Consider the following 22,496-nt stretch of genomic DNA (forward strand, 5'->3'; position numbering starts at 1 on the left):
GATTGTGTTCTACGCTTCCGACAGGATTTCCTATTCAATTGAACACACTCTCTCGAGCTATGCCAAACTAATTCACTCAATGAAGTAATTAAATGTCTTTAATTATTTATCAAGAATGAACCGCATTTCGATTGATGAAATCCCCTAGTTTTCGACCCTAAGGACTATGACTATCGACACGTATCCAATTTCATATGTCTATGCAAATTGTAGATCCGCAGATTATACTACTCGATCCTATCACTAGTTATTCTCTCGAACTCACTCGTGATATAAAATTGTCGTAAAAGTTAGCTACGCTCAACGACACAATGAAAATCGTAGAATAATCAAGAATAAATCACAAACCGAAATATAAATTAACTAACTGAAAGTTTGGGGTAGGATCCCCTTTAATCCCAACAAATATTAAAGTTAGCTACTAGAATTCATAATGAAAATAAGCAAAACAATATTTAAATAACGAAAAATAAACTAGAAATACGAGACGTGACGAAATCTGCAAAGAACGATGCCCGGAAAACTTCAAATCTTCACTCCAAGCGCAAAGTTCTCTCCAAAGCTCCTTGACGGCTGTCGAATTATGTCTGAATAGGTCTACAATTCGTCCCCCCCGCATACCATATCAGTCTTGTTCAGAAATTAAGGAAAGAATCGGCTGAACAAATCTTGCCAAAAATAAGTGGCGCTCGGGCGGTAGAAAAGTACCGCTCGAGCGCCAACTTTCTGTAAGTTCCCTCGGCTGATGCGGCATTCGCGCTCGGGCGGTAGAAGAGCACCGCCCGAGCGCCAAGATTCTGTAAGACTGACTTCGGAGGCATTTTCTCGCGCTCGGGCGGTAGAAAAGCACCGCCCGAGCGCCAACTTTCTGTCTTGGCCCTTAATTTATTCACTTCTCGCGCCCGGGCGGTAGAAATGTACCGCTCAGGCGCCGCTTGTTCTGTCCAATATTCTTGAGCTTTCCACCTTTCGCTCTGATTTTCGTTCTCCGATCATTTTTCCTGCAGATCCATCACACACAAGTGAGACATAATCAAAAGCAATTAATTACTATAAAATGAACAAAAAGTAAATGAAATGCATGCATGCGCAATGTAAACACAATTAAAACTAATGCAATAAACACGTAAAAACACCCCCTATCAACCCCCTCATACTAACCTTTTGCTTGCCCTCAAGCAAAACAGGTTAAAACACGAGACTCTAAACAAACACAACAAAAGTAAAAGACTCAAACAAGAACTAACCAACACAATTAAATACCAATGGTGAAGTGACACGTTTATGTTCATGCCTCAGTTTACTTTCCCACTACCCATCATAATCAAGTCAAGTCGCAACGAATACTCATTCTCGTCTACACATAAATATCGACACTAATTTGAACGTGTGTGTGTGTGTCATGATGGGTCTAGTCATTCGTACGTCAAATAGACCAATCATCAAATCATGCGAGTCACTCAATCAACACTTCAATACAAGTCTCACTAGCATGCATCCCCGTGTCCATTTATCACTAGCCATAAATTGAACTTTATTCAACTTTTAGGTGCATATAAAGGTGTCGAAAAGAAGGAAAATAAGCTCAAATGGCTAAAAGTTGGGAGTACACCGATCATTTTCATTGTGCAATCGTCAAGACTTATCGTCTGACTTTCCTCATCTCCTTACATCTCCAACTTTTAGCCTAGGAATAGAATTTCATTCCTTTTATTTCGGCTCCCCCTCACCTTACATCTCCTTCTTTATTCTTTTTTCCTTTTTTGTTTTTTTTTTAATGCACAATTTTCACACATGTACTCCCTAGGCTAAGAATATAATATAACTTTGGATTACAGCCGGTTGGGAGTATGATCTTTTAATGAGTGCATTGGAACAGAGGTAAATGTAAAGTTCAAGGCAAATCAAATTTTCTCATTCAAGGTCCCACATAGCGACTTATTTTCACGGGTTTGCATGCTAAATCAACTCATAAGTGGTGCCTTTCAAGTTAACCACATAAAACTTTCAAATTCCACCATTATTCCTACAAAATTCTAGCCCCCACACATATGTGCTCAAAAAGTTCAAAATTTGTACCATAATTCATGCTTTAACAATCACGAGTATCATTCACGACGTGACCCAATCAATATTTTTGTAAACTATCAATTCACCATCATCATTGGCTCATAAACATGTCTTCTCACCATAAATGCAACGACTTAAAAACCAATTAACTAAACACGCAAAACAACCTAACAAAACATTCTACCCCCCCCTCATACTAGAGTTGTGCAATGCCCTCATTGCACAAAACGAAACAAAAACTAAGAACAAAAAGAACCATGAATGCAAATGCAAAAGAGAATATGCAAAATAAAAAGAAAGGGGAAACAGTAAACTCCCCTGATCAAGTGTCATCCTCATCCTGCTCCGGCGGTGGCACTCCTGCGGCCTCCCCATGCTGGTAATAATCATACTGGAACTGGAATGGGGGAGGACGTAGCGGAGACGGCGGCACGGTCGATGGGTCAACGCCCCCTTGCACAAGCAGCGAGCGCATCATGGAGTCAATGTGAGACAGATGGTCGGTGACATATGAGTTGAATTGACCTTGATGCGTTTGGAAGGCGAGATTCTCGGCCATCATATCGGTGTGAGTTCGCCGGCGGGGTGGTGGTGGACGGCGGCGTGGAGCGGCGGCGCTAGAGCCACCTAAATTTTCCTCCTCAGTGGGGAAGTCAACCTGTCGCTTGGCATACTTTCGCTTATCGTCTTCGATGGAAATCGGCTTCATGGGTTGAATCCGCTCCTCGTCGTCCTGGAATAGAACTCCCGCCCGGGCACACAACTCGGAGATAATTGTCGGGAAGAACAGACCGACGTGACTGTTGCGAGCACACAACATGATTTGAGAGTGGATAAGTGTGCCCACATTCACGTCGTAGCTGTGAGTTAACGCAAAAAAGAGAACCGCTCGTTCCTTTTGGACCTCGCTCTTATGCGAGACCGGCATCATCCGTCGGGCCACAAATAAGTACCACATGGCAGCGTCAACGGTCAAGAATTTCTCGTCGAAATAGCTCGGCGGTCCGCCCACTGGTTTCCACATAGCACCCGCACCCGGATGGCATAGCGCGGTGATAATAAAGTCATAGTTCGGGTCAGCAGCTAAAGCCTCAAAACGAGAGTTGTCGACCTCCGCCGTTTCCAACAGTGCATTGATAGTTGCCGAGTCACACGGGACATGTACACCCCGAACAAACACCGTCCCATTTCTCCCCTCCATAGCATTTGCGTAAAATTCACGCACCACCGAAACTACCGCTGCCTTAGGATGATTGGAAAAAGTTTCCCATCCGCGCCGTTCCAATTCTATCTGAGGTCCTAGGTGCCTATCGGCCGATTCTTTTCGGAATCCCCTCTCTATTATCGGATTTCTATGCATCTTGGCATGCTCATATCTAGCCCGAGCTCCCTCACTAACAAATCGATGCCTATCAAAAGTCGAAGAAGAAGAAGAGCCGGAAGTACCTCGTTGTTTCTTCTTTGGAGCCATGGTAGGTGAGGAGAGAGATGTGGGGTGAATCGGAGAAGATGACCGCTTGAATTCCGAAGGATGATTGTACCCACGAAGCTTGAACCTTGACGGTTGGAGTGATTCCCTGCAAAAATTTGAGAGTAGAGTGGAAGAGGGTTAGGGATTTTGGGGAGAAATTGGGGGAGATGTCGCGCAGAATGAAGAAAAGGAAAGGGAATTGCGCTTATAAAGTAATCGCGCTCGAGCGGTAAAAAGTTACCACTCGAGCGCCAACCTCTCTGGACGTAAAAAACAGAGGTAAGCGAGCGCGCTCGAGCGGTAGGAAATCACCGCCCGAGCGCCAAGTTTCTGTACGCCAAGGTAAATTTCGCGCTCGAGCGGTACAAAAATACCGCCCGAGCGCCAACCTCGCTGCCTAAAACGCTTAAGTTTTTTTTTTTTTTAATATGAAAACATAAACTTAAACTAACACTAAAATCAAATTAAATGCAAGATGAAGGGAAAAAGAATAGTTCTCAATTTATAGTCGAGAGCTTGACTGTCGGTCCGTCTCAGTTCGGATGATCTTGGAACCGTGTGATTCCAAGTTGTGGCTCAACTGTGCCACCCATGTAGTGCTTGAGGCGCTGGGCATTGACCGTGAATGTCCCGTCCTTCCCATCTTTCAATTCGACAGCTCCCGATGGATAAACTTTCGAGATCACGAATGGACCGGACCATCGCGACTTCAATTTACCGGGAAACAAGCGCAACCGGGAGTTGTAGAGCAGAACACTTTCACCCTCCTTAAACTCTCTCTCGATGATTCTCTTGTCATGCGTCCTTTTTGGTTTTCTCTTTGTAAGACAGTGCAAGATCATAGGCCAAATTTCGGAATTCCTCCAACTGGTCCAATTGAAGCAACCGCTGTTCACCTGCATCAGTAAAATTAAAGTTTAGCGCTTTTGTGGCCCAGTATGCTCGATGCTCTAATTCAACAGGTAGATGACATGCTTTACCAAACAAAAGCCTATACGGTGTAGTGCCTATAGGTGTTTTAAAAGCAGTCCTATACGCCCAAAGAGCATCATCTAACCTCACCGACCAATCTTTCCTACTGACACCTACTACTTTCTCCAAAATTCGCTTAATCTCACGATTCGACACTTCCACTTGACCACTCGTCTGGGGGTGATAAGGGGTAGAGATCTTATGTGTGACACCATATTTGCTTAAAAGTTTTTCAAAGAGTTTGTTGCAAAAATGAGTGCCACCATCACTAATGATTGCTCGTGGTGTTCCAAAGCGGTTAAAAATGTTTTTCTTCAAAAATTTTAGAACCACTTGAGCATCATTAGTGGCGTATGCTTCCGCCTCTACCCACTTAGACACATAATCCACCGCCACCAAAATGTATTTTTTTGTGAAAGAACTAGGAAATGGTCCTATGAAATCTATCCCCCATACATCAAAAACCTCACACTCAATGATATTATTTAAAGGCATTTCGTGACGGTTAGAGATGTTACCTGACCGTTGGCATTTATCACAATGTAGCACATAAGAACGAGCATCTTTAAAGAGGGTTGGCCAACAAAAGCCACATTCGAGTACCTTAGATGCCGTCCTCGTTGGTCCAAAGTGACCACCTACCTCACGGTCATGGCAATGGTTGAGAATCTTATAAAACTCTTCCTCCGCAACACACCGTCTTATCATGGAATCTGCACAAATCTTAAACAAGAACGGTTCCTCCCAAAAATAGTATTTCACGTCAGAAAAGAATTTCTTTCGTTGGTGAAAAGATAGGTTCGGTGGAGGTGTGCCTGTGACAAGAAAGTTAGCGAAATTTTGCATACCATGGACAATTTCTCACCTCAAATAGTTTCTCGTCCGGGAACCAATCATCGATAGCATGATCAACAGAATCATTACAAATACACTCTAATCTAGACAAATGATCTGCAACCACATTCTCAACACCCTTATTATCTTTTATTTCTAAATCAAATTCTTGCAACAATAGAATCCACCGAAGTAGGCGTGGTTTGGCATCTTTCTTAGCAAGTAAATGTTTCAGTGCAGAGTGGTCAGTGTAGACAATGACTTTAGACAAAACAAGATATGCATGAAACTTGTCAAGTGCAAACACTACTGCAAGTAACTCTTTTTCGGTGGTAGCATAATTCAATTGTGCCTCATCTAGAGTCTTACTTGCATAGTATATAGTGTGGAATACCTTGTTCTGTCTTTGGCCGAGGACAACACCTACCGCAGTATCACTAGCGTCGCACATGATCTCGAAAGGTAGATCCCAATCCGGTGCTACCAAGACAGGAGCCGTCACCAAGCGCTCCTTCAACTTCTCGTATGCCTGCGAACAATCAGAATTAAAGTCAAAAGGTACATCTTTCATGAGTAAAGAAGATAGAGGTTTGGCAACTTTAGAAAAATCTTTGATAAAACGCCGGTAAAAACCGGCGTGGCCTAGAAAACTTCTAACTCCCTTTATGGACGCCAGAGGTGGCAAGTTCTTAATCACTTATACTTTCGCCTTGTCCACCTCGATTCCGTTCCCCGAAACCTTGTGCCCTAGGACAATTCCCTCTTGTACCATGAAGTGGCATTTTTCCCAATTAAGCACCAAGTTTGTCTCCTCACATCTCCTCAACACTACCGTCAGATTCTGCAAACAATCATCAAAAGACGAGCCAAATATCGAGAAATCATCCATAAAAATTTCAAGAAAAGTTTCTATCATATCATGGAATATAGCGGTCATGCAACGTTGAAATGTGGCAGGGGCATTACATAGAGCAAACGGCATGCGGCGAAAAGCAAAAGTGCCATAAGGACAAGTGAAAGTGGTTTTCTCTTGGTCCTCCGGCGCAATCATAATTTGGTTGTACCCCGAATACCCATCCAAAAAGCAATAAAACTCATGACCCGCTAACCTCTCAAGCATCTGATCAATAAAGGGAAGAGGAAAGTGGTCTTTACGGGTGGCATCATTCAATTTTCTATAATCAATGCACACACGCCATCCCGTACCAGTCCTAGTGGGTATTAATTCATTATTTTCATTTGTGACAACAGTAATCCCACCTTTCTTTGGCACACATTGAACGGGACTTACCCATGCACTATCAGATATAGGATAGATAATACCTGCATCGAGAAGCTTAATCGTTTCAGCTTTCACTACCTCTTGCATCTTAGGATTCAATCTTCGCTGAGGTTGCACAAGAGGTGAGTACTTCTCTTCCATCAAGATCTTGTGCATGCAGACTGATGGATTGATCCCTTTGATATCCGCTACCTTCCACCCAAATGCACTCTTGTGTGCTTTCAATACTTCCAACAGTTTGTCCTCCATCACATCTGTCAAAGCAGCAGAAATAATGACAGGTAAAGTGTTATTCTCACCTAAGTACACATATTTGAGGTGTGGAGGCAACGGCTTCAGCTCAAGTGTTGGGGGATCCTCGATGCTTGACCTTTGAGGGGTCAAATCTCTTCGTTCTCCTAGATCCTCTAGTCGCATCCTCATTGGCCTTCTCCATGGTTGGTTGGCATTAAAGTGTGCCACAATTTCGGCTCTTTCCTCATCCAATTCCTCTTCTCCCAATTCAGTATCGATAGTGGCCTCCAAAGGGTCCCTAAGAGAATCCTGCAAATAGTTAGACGCAAGAGAGTCAAAAGCATCAATTCTAAAACAACTATCAGAATGCAGTGTGTGCTTAAGTGCATTAAACACATCAAAAGTAATCTCTTCGTCGCCCACTCTCAATCGCAACTTCCCTTCTTGCACATCAATCAGTGCCTTTCTAGTCGCAAGGAACAGTCTACCCAAAATCAGAGGCATCTCCTCATCCTCATCCATATCAAGCACCACGAAGTCCGCAGGAAAGATAAACTTGTCCACTTTCACTAGCACATCCTCAATCACTCCGCGGGGGTACTTGACAGACCTGTCAGCCAGTTGTAAAGACATCCTCGTCGGCTTAGGCTCTCCTAATCCGAGTTTCCTGAAAACAGATAAGGGCATCAGATTAATACTTGCATCAAGATCACACAACGCTTTACGAAAAACAACATCACCAATCATGCAAGGGATAGAAAAACTCCCTGGGTCTTTTAGTTTCGGTGGGATTTTGTTTTGCACCAAAGCAGAGCAACTCTCAGTCAAGTTCACCGTCATGTGATCCTCCAATTTTCTCTTGTTGGCTAAAATGTCCTTCAAAAATTTAGCATAACTAGGCATTTGCATCAAAGCATCGGCAAAAGGAATATTAATATGCGATTTTTTAAACACCTCTAAGAACTTACCGAATTGTGCATCTAGTTTTGCCTTTTTTAATGCTGCAGGAAAAGGTGGAGGGATAACAATCTTAGGTTGTGCAGTGAGTGCTGGTGTAGAGTTAAATGACTTACCTTGAGACGTCGCAGCATGTTCATCCGGCACTTGTCTTTTCTCTTTTTCTCTAGGCTCCAAAACTTTTCCGCTCTTCAACTCAATGGCCTTCACTTGCTCTTTTGGATTAGTCTCGGTATTACTTGGCAAGGTGCCCGGCTCTCTACTTGCTATCATTTTGGCCAACTGTCCAATTTGATTCTCGAGCCCCTTTATTGATGCATCTTGGTTTTGGAGTCGAGTTTCAGTGGATGAGATAAACTTAGACATCTTTTGTTCCAAGTTGGACTTTTCTTCTCTAGGAGGATCGGATCTGTACATCGGTTGTTTCCCATATTGTTGTCCTCCTTGCGGCCTATTATGACTGTTTTGACCGCCCCATGAGAAGTTGGGATGTTGCCTCCACCCAGGATTATATGTGTTCGAGTAAGGGTCATTCCTTGGGCGGTTTTGGACTCCCACTTGATTCACCGGTGCCTCATCTTGCACATAGAAGGGATTTCCATCTTGACAGTCTTTCACACAGTGTTCCCCTCCACACTTCTCACAGAATATCTCTTGAAGACGCATAGCCGTGCCACCCACGTTCAAGCCGTCTATTTTCCTGTTTAAAGCGTCAAGTTGTGCAGTAATAACAGAAAAATCAGTTACCTGGTGAACTCCGGCACTTCTCCGCTGGTTGTTCCTGTCAGATTGAGGATGATAGCTGCTAGCAGCCATCTCCTCCAACAACTCATATCCTTCTTCCGCAGTCTTCCTCAAAAGGTTCCCACACGCAGCAGCATCTATCATAGTACGGTTAGGAGTAAGCAAACCGTAATAAAATGTTTGAACGACTAACCCAAGTGGTAACTCATGATGTGGGCATCTTCGTAGTAGGTCCTTGAAGCGTTCCCATGCCTCATATAAAGATTCTTGATCGAATTGAGCAAATGTTGTAATGTCTGCTCGCAGCTTCATGGTTTTTGATGGAGGGAAGTATTTGATATGAAACGCCTTCGCCATGTCCTCCCATGTAGCGATCGAACCTACAGGTAAACAATTCAACCAAGCTTTAGCTTTATCACGCAAAGAGAAAGGAAATAAACGCAGTCTAACAGCATCATCAGAAACTCCATTGAATTTAAAAGTATCGCAGATCTCAAGAAAATCCGCGATGTGTGTGTTTGGATCGTCCACAGCAGTTCCTCCAAATTAGACGGTGTTCTGAATCATCTGGATAATGGCTGGTTTGATTTCGAATTGGTTTGCCCGCACAATCGGCCTCACAATGCTGGGGCGTGCACCATCCAAAGAAGGCTGGGCATACTCTAACATGGGTATGCGGCGTGGCATCTCAATTCGTCTCTCGTTTTGGCGCTCTGCCTCCTGCTCTTGTTCGTGCCTCTCCATTAGTTCCTTAAGTCTTTGCTGTTGTCTTCGCCTGCGGAAAGTCCTTTCAATTTCAGGGTCACACTCAAGCTTCAAGTCAAGTGACTTTGGCATGCACCGGAAGAGATATCTGAATCAAAATATGGAGTGTTAGTTCAGTAAAAATAAAATACACTAAAGAAAATGACTAAAAATATAATTGTAGATTAACAGTCCCCGGCAACGGCGCCAAAAACTTGATATAGCAAAACTTGCACAGTAAAATCCCCAATAAAAATATGATTTTGTATGCTCAAAATAAATCGCAAGTGCACGATGTCAAGTTATAATATAGTGTACGTGAGTACAAGTATCGTTCCACTGAAGACTATGTTTCACAATTATTATTTTAGTTATTAAAACTTTAGCGACGAAATTTGATTGTTTGTTTTATGACTAATAAAAGTCAAGAAAATTTAAATAAACAAGCTCAAAGATTAAATGATGAAATATGAATGCTAAATCAATGGATTAAATTTCAAATGATAAAAGAATTTGTTGGGAATTCTGGTTCACCTACCCCTTATTAATTAATTAATTCGTTCGATTGTATTCTACGCTTCCGACAGGATTTCCTATTCAATTGAACACACTCTCTCGAGCTATGCCAAACTAATTCACTTAATGAAGTAATTAAATGTCTTTAATTATTTATCAAGAATGAACTGCATTTCGATTGATGAAATCCCCTAGTTTTCGACCCTAAGGACTATGACTATCGACACGTATCCAATTTCATATGTCTATGCAAATTGTAGATCTGCAGATTATACTACTCGATCCTATCACTAGTTATTCTCTCGAACTCACTCGTGATATAAAATTGTCGTAAAAGTTAGCTACGCTCAACGACACAATGAAAATCGTAGAATAATCAAGAATAAATCACAAACCGAAATATAAATTAACTAACTGAAAGTTTGGGGTAGGATCCCCTTTAATCCCAACAAATATTAAAGTTAGCTACTAGAATTCATAATGAAAATAAGCAAAACAATATTTAAATAACGAAAAATAAACTAGAAATACGAGACGTGACGAAATCTGCGAAGAACGATGCCCGGAAAACTTCAAATCTTCACTCCAAGCGCAAAGTTCTCTCCAAAGCTCCTTGACGGCTGTCGAATTATGTCTGAATAGGTCTACCATTCGTCCCCCCCGCATACCATATCAGTCTTGTTCAGAAATTAAGGAAAGAATCGGCTGAACAAATCTTGCCAAAAATAAGTGGCGCTCGGGCGGTAGAAAAGTACCGCTTGAGCGCCAACTTTCTGTAAGTTCCCTCGGCTGATGCGGCATTCGCGCTCGGGCGATAGAAGAGCACCGCCCGAGCGCCAAGATTCTGTAAGGCTGACTTCGGAGGCATTTTCTCGCGCTCGGGCGGTAGAAAAGCACCGCCCGAGCGCCAACTTTCTGTCTTGGCCCTTAATTTATTCACATCTCGCGCCCGGGCGGTAGAAATGTACCGCTCAGGCGCCGCTTGTTCTGTCCAATATTCTTGAGCTTTCCACCTTTCGCTCTGATTTTCGTTCTCCGATCATTTTTCCTGCAGATCCATCACACACAAGTGAGACATAATCAAAAGCAATTAATTACTATAAAATGAACAAAAAGTAAATGAAATTCATGCATGCGCAATGTAAACACAATTAAAACTAATGCAATAAACACGTAAAAACACCCCCTATCAGAAGACTGAGATACTTATAATGTACTCAGTTTTAAAACTACTACGCATCAAGTTTCTTTTAAATGTTTTGTCGTAAACAAGACAAGAAATTTTTTTGAAATGTATATACGTATAGAATCCCACTAGAAACTCTTATGTATATGTGATATGTTTTTATTGCTAACCATGCAATACATGTTATTACAGAACATTGTATCTTATTTATGTTGGAGACTACAGTTATTTCCACAGTATTCATTCATTTAACTCGGAGTCGATAAATACCATAACCTTCTTGCTACGCAGTTCAAGCAACAAAGGAAAAGTCGCAACAATAAATTGGGAAACAAGATCTCTAGCCTTTCTGCAGCTTCAAAGCCATCCATTGTTTATGAGGTACAACCCTTACTAAAATGCACTCTCTTCCGGCTAAGAGTTGATGTTCTTGAATATTAGGTGAATTGCATGCTTCAATTAATTCAGATTCTTATGCCCATTGCAATTAGTATTCTATGTTGTTGCTTTTAAGCCTCTTAGTATATCTATAGATTTCTGCCAGAAATTTTGTGGTTTCCTCAAATAAGTTAAATTGTTGTATTTTGTGAATTCTGTATATTTCAAACTATGAATGAATTTTCAAGACAATGTTTCGCCTCCAATGAGTGCACTGCCAGATATAATATGCTTCATGTAATGTTCTCTTTGTAACAAGCCAATACTCCGCTAACTCGTAAACCTTAAGCTGAATGCAAAACTATAGACAAAATAATCAGCAGACCAATACTATGCACATGTTATCACTATGATTTGCATTCATGTTATACTTGCTGAGTTAATATACTACTGTTTTCTATATTCAGCTGCTGCAATGCACAATTGAAATGAAATTTCATTTCAGGTGACTTGATTATATCTTAATCGTTTAGTTTTAGTAAAAAAAAAAAACTCGTTACTCAATAAAAATTAGAAGAAAAACACTCATTTAATAAAAGTTTATTTAGATAAAAAAAATATTCTGCATAAAGTTCCTTTGTAAGAGATTCTCACACATATAAATGATGGAGAAACCTAGGGAAAAAAGGTTCCTTATATATCTGGCTTTACATCAGTTTTGTAGCCCCCACCGATCCATTCATTTCCACTTGAAGGCTGAGCACTATGAATTGCATTAAGCAATTTTAATTTTTTGTTGTACTTATATGATGTGTACTGTTTCTTTTTTCCCATCCAATTCTCTTAAATGACAAGTTATCTTCAATTCAATTCCACTTGAAAGCTGAGTACTCTGAATTGCATCAAGCAATTTTAATTTCTTGTTGTACTTATCTGATGTGTACTATTGCTTTTTTGCCATCCAAATCTCTTGAATGACAAATTGTCTTCAACACAACCTTTGCTACCTCAATTTTTCTTTTGGTTCCACGAATATGTTAAAAATTCTACTAAATAATATGAGAACATATAAAATTAGAACAAGAACATCATCATGAACCATATAGTTAAAACTACCCACATAAATTAATTGAAATATGCTTTAAAGTTATTCATTTAAATATTGAAATCAATTTCCCTACTGTCTTTTTTCAGATATAACTTCATATACTATATTTATTTCTTTCATCAAACTTCGTTTTTTACTACTCAAAATTTTAAAATTTTCAAATCTTAAAAAAATTAACTATATCTTATCTCACTTTTTTTATCAACCAAATGTTATTTTATATGTTTAGTTTTGCATTACGATATACAGTACAAACTCTTGTTTGACAAAAAAAATTTGAATTCCTTCCCATTTGAAAATTGTTTTATTGTTTGTAACCGGGTTCATTTTTTTGACACACAACACAGAAAAATGATGACTAAGCTTGCTTCAATGTTACAAATATAAAAAATAAATCATGTGATGACTAACCTTTCTTTTTTATTGGAAATAATAGTTTTTAATCTAGCACGTATCAATAGTTATTAACGACTCATCTAAAAAACCACCTATTGCCGTATATAGATATCTACTTACCTTATTTATTGCTTCAAAGTTAGTTAATTATTTTACCACACATTCTCTCTCATTATTAGCTATATCTTTTGTTCATCATCAAATCTAATGAAAAACAACACATACTGTACTTGTATCGATTGTGAACAATGTTACTACAACTATCTATTTCAAAAAGAAGTTGAAGTTATGATGAAAAGATTTTACTCCAAACCAGTATGGACGGTCATCTTCCGGCGAGTTCTTACAATGGAAGCAAAGCTTTCTCTTTTGCTAGAATATGCAACTGATATTGAGAAAGAATTAGATATCAAAGATATGCATGCATCAACATCAACCGATTCTCCACTAAATAAATAAGCAAATGTTTTCCTTATGCTGCATAATTATTAAGAATTTTAGTTTATAATATATCTAATCTACATATATAAAAGTTGTTTTTCATTTCTTATTTCTATGAATTTTTTTTGCCTTGTAATACATTTACCCCCTCTGTAAATCCATTTTATACATAACATACTAAAATTTGCTTTTTCCTTGCCATGAGAGTTAAGATAATTCTATTCATATCTTTTAGTTTTTTTTTTTAATTAGCCTCTTGTTACACTGTTGTTATCGATGGTTCTACAAATTCAATAAAATTCTATATTTTCATATCTTCAAAAAATAAAGTGGCAAGGCTAATAAATATATCACCTAAGGTCTTAAATTTGAAGTAAAGAAATCCTCAAACATCTTCTAGTAATATTTACTTTAAGTATTCTCATCAATTGTTCAATTATCACATAACCGTTAATACTCTAAAATACTAAAAAAATTAGGCTTAACAGATTAATAAATCCCTTAACATAATCAATATCAAATATCCAATAACCTCCTGAAAACGTTCTCATCTGGTAGTAAAATCCTTATACAAACATAAAAAATATCTTTCATTTATTAATGAAAAAAACCATATGCTGCATAACAAACTTGGGAAAATAGTGCACATAAAATAATAATTAAATAATCATCAAACAACTTCAAACTTTAACATGAAATTAATTATTAAACGTAAAAAGAGGCTTTGGTAATTACTATAATTTCTATTATATTAATCAGTAAATAACACAATAAATTTATAAAATTTAAACGAAATCTTTCAAGTTCTAAAAAAGTTAAAAGGCAAAAAAAAGTCTAACCATTTAGAAACTTTTGGTGGAGAATGATGTGTTGGGTAAAAAAGTAATTTTATGTTTTTAAAATCCAAATCCCACCAAATCTTATCAAGTTTGATGGGATTTGGATATACTTGTGGAAATCCCTTGAAATCCTAAGCAAATCCGAATCAATTTTTTTTTTAACATCTTGCCAAACAATAAAAATAGGATTTTGAAATCCAAATCCCATGAAATCCTCCCAAACTCTGGTTGCCAAACACACGGTTATAATTATAAAACAAAAAAAAAATGTGTCTATATCCGGTTTCTATTTGCTCATGAAAATATGGGCCTACAATTGGGCTTGATTTGCTACATGTGAATACGGCCCAAAAAATGACTGCACCATCTCCTGCGTAGCAGCGTATCACTTCTCCAAAACCCTGGCCAAAACCCTACCAGCTCCACTCCCGATTCCGAACGACGCAGCAGTATGGCTTGGCGTGGTTCGTTTTCCAGATCTTTCATCTCCACGGCCAGGGCTTCCGCTTTCCGCTCGTCGCCACCGCTCTCATCGGCTCGGCGTGTTCGCCCGTCTTCCCTCCATCCCCGCCGCCTCTCGTTTTCCAATCCCAGGTCCTAAATTTTCGATACTTAATAATTAGATTGTAATTAATTTTAGTTTTTTTCAATTTAATTATCCTATACTATCACGCGTTTTTTCATCACTTGTATATCATGATGCTCGCGGTAAATTGGATTCTTTGTAGATATTCACCAAGTTATGTGGTGCAGGACATTGGGGGAACTGGGATGTATTCAATCACTGTTGCCATTGCATAATGTAATGGCCGGAGCACGGCTGACATCTCACTTGGCAGCCAATGCGCGGGCGTGCTGTGAGCTGTACAATGGTACCTTCTGCCGTACTTGTCAGGATCGCTAGTAGTTTCTTTGTGAGTCCGATGCATTTGTTATAAGGATATAGTCCTGGTGATAAATGCTCTGTAGGAAATTGGAAGCTCGTTTATTTTTCTAGTAGAATTTTATAATTGAGTTTGCCAAATGTGGTTTACTTATATATTTGTTCCAGTAAGGGGTGAAGAAGTTAAATTATGTGTTAGCTTTGTGAAAATTGGTTGATAAAAAAGAATTGGGATTATTGGGATTGATAGGGAGGAATGGAACAGATGGGTGATGTCAGCAGCTCTTCTCGGCAAGCAATGGCAGGATTCAGACACTGAATTGTAGGTTAATTTTTCCTTTCAATTGCAGTTCGGTCCAGTGTAGGTTTATTTTTTTTAATTAAATGAATAGAAGAAAAAATGATAATTTAGGTTGTAGTGCAGAGTAAGACAACCTCTATGAACGAGAAAACTGTAAACTGGTAGATTCTCCTAATATTATCCATTTTTAAGTGTATGTTATAAATAGTTTATGTTGTTCTTGATCCAATTAAACAATGGTTCTGACTTCTGAGGTGTTCTCTCATTGTGTTTTCATCTTGCTTTCACTTTGGAATTCATCAAATAGCATAAAATGCAATAATTTGCTAATATGAGAAGAAGCTAAGCATGATTGCATCGTCTCTTTCTTTCGTTGATATAAAAAATTTGAAAGAATGTAGGAGACTGAAGGCCTTTCGGAACTGAAGTAGCTCGTAAAGTTTTATTTAAGCTGACTCGTGCTTCTGTTATATATGACCGGCTCTTTTTGGCCTTTGACACCCCACCCCCCAACTCTTGATTTTGTGTTCTTGAACCACTGTTGTTGTTTGTAGTTGTTATTTTGACTTCTGTACTTTTAAATTTAGCCTATTTAGGTTTATCTTGAACCTGCTCTTTTATGGAAAATATTTATTATTTTACTTCTTGATTCACTATTCCTTATTATGTGTTGCCATCAAATTTCAATATCTCTGCAACAATGCACTTCTTCAGAGGTTATCTACTATTCTCGTGTCAAATAACAAATGATGATACTAATGTTTCATGTTTATGCTACTTTAATTCACTTGAAATTCTTAGTGTGCCGCCCTTTTCAAGCATTAAACAAAAAAACTAAAGATTTATCTTTTACATTGGGAATGAGAAGACCACTAATCTTAGGTAAAGTCGAGTAATTCTCTAGTTCTATATCAAGGTGATAGATATGTAAATTAAACTATTAATCCTTAGTCAATTCTGCTGGTATGAGTGCGAATCCTGCTATATCAGATGTGATTAAGAGGGCCACCATTGGTCAATTAAAGGATCACCTGTCATAAGGGTGAGTGGCGTAGTCTATATCTTGACATAGTAATATAGAATATATAATATGTATATTATTGTTTTAGTTGGCCACACGGTCCCTCATGGTGTTTAGTTGTTTTCTCAGGGACATGGATATAGATAGACTTAGAAAGGTAGTGGCATATTAAAAAGAGACTCAGCTAAATGGCTACCTATTCAATAGAATTCAGGCTATCAACAGATTGAGCCATGTTGACATGACCCTAGGTCAATCTAGTTTGATGGAGCTAATATAGGTTTGATATCCAAATATTGCTGTCTTAGAACTGGAAATAGAGTTGTTTTCCAAGTTCGAGTCCCCTCTCATCCCAACATATCCAAAAAACTGACTTGTTTGAAATTACAAAAGATTGAAAATAGATCCTCTTCCATTTGAATTTGGTATTTGGCAAACTGATGCGTTAAATGTGTAACGCATTCTTTGCTACATCAGTTGCATAGTAAGATATGGTATCACCGTCATGTGTTAGAACCATCAAATTTACTTGGATTGGGTGGGAGTTCGATTGTCAACTTTTGGATGTCTGTACAGTTCCCCACTAAATTAGTGCTGAAGAAACAAGTGGCTCTCCAGAGTCGTGGTCTATGAAGTGAATGACAACTCACCAAGCATATACGAAGTAGATTAAGTATTCTTAATTACTCTCCTCTTACCCAAATCAATGCTCCATTTGCTACGAGTACGCCCAAATTGTTTAACATTTTGAAAAGACTAATGTGTCAGTTGTATACTACAATCCGTACAATACTAAGATTGACTAGTTGACTGCAATAATACGACACTCGAAAATGGTCCGAGTTTGCTTTTTTTCAACTATTTAGAGATACAGATAGTACACATTTCATATAACCATGTAAATCTTACATTGTGGCAGGTACTTAAAACATATTTATTGTTGGATCAACAGAGTGGGTACTAGAAGATCGGATCTTGGCAAAAGTTGTCTCCTGCAGTAACTCTCGAGAAATAAAGAAAATGTATGTAAAGAATTGAGCACTCATTTTCATGTTTTAGTAGATCACTTGTTAAAAACTGTTACAGATGTTTGCTAGTTGCAACACTTGGTGGTTGTCACAATCAACCTAAATTTGTAGTGCTTTGATGTGTATTGCTCATCCCATTTGGATTAATTGTCACTCATAATATTTAATATATTTTGAAGAGTTGCATGACTAGCTGTTTTGCATTGAAAAACACATACACACACACGTGTGTGTATGTGTGTATATATATAAAGAATATGTTACCTGTGTGTGTGTATGTGTGTATATATATAAAGAATATGTTACCTGAAGGATATCTTATTTTGTTTTCAAAATTGTCCTTACACCAACATTTTTCTTAATATTGTAAATGCAACATATTTTTCAATATTATACATTTAAATTACACTATAACCTTTAACTAATTTCTGTCAATTATTATTAAATTAAATATAAAATTAAGTATTTAATAAAATTAATAAAAATTATATACATAAGTGCATTTTATGTAAATAATAATAAGCCAAAATCTTGATTTGGTAGGATGTGTGACGTCGTGTCACTATTGTATTTATCATACGATTTGAAAATATTCAAAATAATATTCATAATTATATAAAGTAATAACCATCCATCGTCGAAAATAATGATTACCAATCACTGGTTTCACATTAATATTACTTTATTCTTTCAATTTTACCATTTTTTAAAAAAAAAAATGGATTGTGAACTTTTTTATTCCATCAATAAGATCTGATAAATCATCTTAAGAACCATCAGATTGTTGTGGTCTGATCATCACTTTAAGTGTTGAAAAAATTAAATCTTTTATAAATAACTCTATCGAGACCGGAAACACTATTTAATGTTGTAGAGAAAATTTTAAAAAGAGTTTACTTACCTATTCTAAACTTTAATTCAATCCTAACAATTATTGATTACGGTATGCTATAATATTTTGCTGATATATTAAATTTTTAGAATGGTTTTTTTTATTAAAATAAAAGTTTAGAATTATTTTTTCTTAGCATACACCAAAATAAATTCTTTGGTCCACCCCCGTTTGCATGTCTATATGTTCATATTCATGAGTATTTTCAATGTTAATTTGTATATTTTGTAGATTCGTATTCTATTTATCTTAGTAGGTAATGAAATTGTATTTTTTTTGGCAAAAACTTGTGCGAGACGGTCTCACGGGTCGTATCTGTGAGACATATCTCTTATTTGGGTCATCCATGAAAAAATATTACTTTTTATGCTAAAAGTATTACTTTTTATTGTGAATATGGGTAGGGTTGACCCGTCTCACGGATTAAGATCCGTGAGACAGTCTCACATGAGAACAACTCATTTTTTTTTTGTTTTGTTTTTTAGCATTGAAGTTTTAAACTTTAATTTAAAGTAGTAAGCTATTTGCAAGAAAGAACAATATGAAATATATATTTTTTTTGCCAAGGAGCCATAGAGGAGGGTATTTTTTTAAAAATAAAACATTTGTTTCTCATCTCATATTAAAATTGTTTATAAATATTTTGTGGTAGAATAATGCATGAACATATAATTTATTATATTTCAAGTTTCTATAAAAAAAAAATTATGTTTTCTCCTGAATTTTGAGATTTAAATTTCAATACGAAAATTTAAATTTTTAAAAAGGAAAAAAAAACTGATAAGTTAGCTGACATAGAGAGTAACACATAGAAGAAAATATAAACATTTTAAAAAGAAAAGACATAATATATTACTAGAAATCAGATCACATAATAACATATAGAATAACTACGAAACAAGAAAACACAAAAAAGATAACTCACATAACATAACATGAGTATGTGAACATGCATAGTTTTTAAATAACACAACATAGATAGTTCACAATTTCCTATTGACAACTTCACAAAACATAGAAGGGAAAAACAGAAAAAAAAAAGAAAAGAAAAGAAAAAAAAAAGAAATATACCTTGAAACACATCATCGAAAAATAACATAACAACAAAAAAAAAGAGCCAAGAACATGAAATATAGCAGCAAAAATAAAAACAGACATTGGAAAATGCAAAAATATATATTTACAGTAAATGAAATAATAAAATATTAATAACATAAATAAAAATATAATTTACATTGGACTTTTGTTTAATGCTACAATAATGATCGAAAACCCATATATGAAATCACGAAAATGTCAGAAGGTTTGGAGCATGCATAGTTTTTAAATACTCTTGCTACTCAAATATAAAAATGATAATTTTTTGGTTTTACACATTGATGAAAAAATTTAAAGTAAAATTTGAAACCATAAAACTATTTTTTTTTGGAATAAAGTAGTGTTTTCCGTTCTAGGTTATATGTACAATTTTTAAAAATTTAACTGGTTTGAAGCATGATAGCGCTTAAAATAATCTCTTGCAAACATTATCTTAAAATAAAAAATTAGTACAATAATTGTGTGTAAGATATACAATAAATCAAACTTACAACTCGTAATAATCTAAAAAATAAACATAATAAATCAAGGGTAAATTTCTATTAATTTCTCAAACTCAAACATTCAGTCCTTTTTAGAAAAATATGTGTTTGCACTTCCAGATCTACAAAAAAATATTTTTGCACTCCCTGAGTCCACATATCTTTTTATGGGTGAAAATCGATACAAAATATTAAATATGTGATTATAATATATGATATTTGAGCACAAAATGATTTAGATCTGATACAAAAGTTAAGATGTTGAGTATAAATTTTGAACAATTTTATTAATATCAACACTTGCGATACATATTTTGTTTCTCAAAAATCATATATTATTATCATATCTAAAACAATTGTATTCAAATATCATATGATAGTACCATATTTCCAATATTTTGTACTGATTTTCATCTAATAATGACAAATTTATCATTAATATCAATACTTGCATACATGTTTTAGTACGCAAACATCATATAATAGTATCATATTTGAAACAATTGACGCTCAAATATCATATTTTAGAGAAAAAAACATGTGGGCTCAGAAGAGTGCATAAACATTTTTTTTGTCGATCAGGGAGTGCAAATATATATTTTTTCTGATAGTGACTGAATGTAAAGTTAAATTTGAATTTGGAGATTTAAAAGAAATTTACCATAAATCAAACAATAAAATAAACACTTAAACACAAATTTAACACACACAATAAATCAAACACAAATTAAATGCCAATTTAAGAAAATAAATTAAACACAAGGACAATTTGGACAATACACAATTCATAAATAAATCACCATTTTAAACATAAAATAAACAAAATAAATTAAAATTGATAATAATATAAAAATAAACACAATAAATCAAACATAAAACTAATAATAATATAAAAGATACACAATAAATTAAACACTTAACAACAAATTAAACACCAATTTAAGATAATAAATTAAACACTAGGACCATTTGAACAATACCCAATTTAACTGATCTTTTTTAATAGAATATTATATTATAAGAATACTGCTCTCATGCATAATCCAAGTGTTCCAATTCATTTGGTTTCATGAGGTTCACATAGTATACAATCTCAAATATATTGGGACCATTGGATCGAACATAAAGGCAACGTTGAAATTTTCCGTAGTTTGCTGGATAACACAGAGATCTCACATGTTTCATACGCATATCCATGTGTTACCTAATATATTTGCCACCATACTCCTCCATGCCAGGCTCGTGTATAGACCTACTTAAGGTCATGCCTCGCGCGCTTGCCACAAGCCCGGATCCGTGTACTGACCTACACAAACACACTCTAAAATATGACGAGCTCGTTGTTCGAGTACTGTTTTTTCGTACTCAAGTCGCAGCGGGAGTTTTGAAATTTTGTTTAGACATTCGAGAGGCTCCTTTGGCGTCGTATGCATATAGATATCTATAGGGTGTTTAGAATTGTTACCTTTGCGTATTCAACGCTGACTCCAAACTATTCCGGATTTTAAGCGGAAATAGTCATTCTTGTATATTTTTCGAACAGATCTCCCTCATTTGATCGTCAAATTAAGTCAACAATCGGAGACTTTGTTCCTTGTTTGGATCACACTAGATATCTCAAACAATTTTTTACGTCGAGACGAGGATACCTGAATTTCAGAAATCCGGAGTCGGTACTGTGGCGACGAGACGACGGTGACGGGGCGGCGGCGGGAAGTGCTCTGTGGAATTTTTTTTTCTCAAAAATTATGTTGGCCCTCAATGATTCAGGCCGAATATTTTTTTTCCTCAAAAATTATGTTGGCCCTAAAATCATCGTTAAATTTAACTACTTGAATTTGACTACCTCAACGAGAACACATAATACAATACTTGTGTGACCCTCAATGATTCATATATATAACTAATCATGGGTTCACAAAATCATGTGGTTTAGAATAACATTTGTTCTTATTCAGGTTTATGATAACTAGCCTCCTTCTTTTCATCAACCTCTTGATCAAAAATGTCAGAACTCAAGTCTGATTGTATCTATCGGATCATGGTAAGAGTCTCTATTAGAATCGCCCCATAATACCATATGTATCACTGATAGTTCTTGCAAGAACCAGTAAGCTATGGTTAGCATACAATACGATGCCTTATATTAATATATCTTGATCAAATCTGTAACTATTAGTATATCGAGAGTTGCACATGAATTCGATAACGATGTGATGTACTTTGAGTAATAATAATGACATGGTATGTGCAACTGAGAAAACACATTTTCAAAATGCACATGTCTTACTCTAGCAAGAGATTCGTTATACTATTAACTCATCATATCACATATGATATCTTCACCCACACGTATGATATCTTTACTCGTAGGAAAACGGTGAATCCAAGACTACAATGTATTTGCTCCTACGTATTTCGAAACTACACCCAACCTCGCTATCTGATGACCCTCATTGGAGTAGATAAACAGATCAAACACATAGCTTCTACGTTTTTCTGGGTCAAAGGACTAATGATGTACAAACATAACAATTGATTATTTTACTAGATAAATGATTATAACCACTTGGACAGTCCAAGTGAGGGTTGTTCAGTGAATCATCAAATGATCACCCA

At 36.6% G+C, this 22,496-nt stretch overlaps 1 protein-coding gene and 1 non-coding gene across 5 annotated transcripts; both read left to right on the top strand.

The window, feature by feature from the left end:
• Positions 1-8,766: 8,766 nt before the first annotated feature.
• On the top strand, positions 8,767-8,872 carry LOC140814996 (small nucleolar RNA R71). The gene has a single exon (XR_012114231.1). It is a non-coding gene; the product is annotated as a small nucleolar RNA R71 (small nucleolar RNA).
• Positions 8,873-14,534: 5,662 nt separating this feature from the next.
• LOC140828261 (uncharacterized) lies at positions 14,535-17,597 on the top strand. Of its 4 annotated transcripts, none has more exons than XM_073191261.1 (4): positions 14,535-14,766; positions 14,926-15,044; positions 15,306-15,377; positions 17,297-17,597. In XM_073191261.1, exons 1-3 carry the CDS (start codon positions 14,624-14,626, stop codon positions 15,326-15,328), a joined length of 285 nt encoding a protein of 94 aa, XP_073047362.1. In that variant the 5' UTR covers positions 14,535-14,623; the 3' UTR covers positions 15,329-15,377; positions 17,297-17,597. The 4 variants fall into 4 exon arrangements, 3 of the variants coding, with proteins under 3 accessions (XP_073047362.1, XP_073047352.1, XP_073047369.1); XR_012117151.1 differs by having other exon boundaries at positions 14,536-14,766; positions 14,926-15,086; XM_073191251.1 differs by lacking the exon at positions 15,306-15,377 and having other exon boundaries at positions 14,536-14,766; positions 14,926-15,086.
• The last annotated feature ends 4,899 nt before the right edge of the window (positions 17,598-22,496 follow it).

This window comes from Primulina eburnea, chromosome 1 (assembly GCF_022965805.1).
Source record: "Primulina eburnea isolate SZY01 chromosome 1, ASM2296580v1, whole genome shotgun sequence".
In the NCBI taxonomy this organism is placed as follows: domain Eukaryota; kingdom Viridiplantae; phylum Streptophyta; class Magnoliopsida; order Lamiales; family Gesneriaceae; genus Primulina; species Primulina eburnea.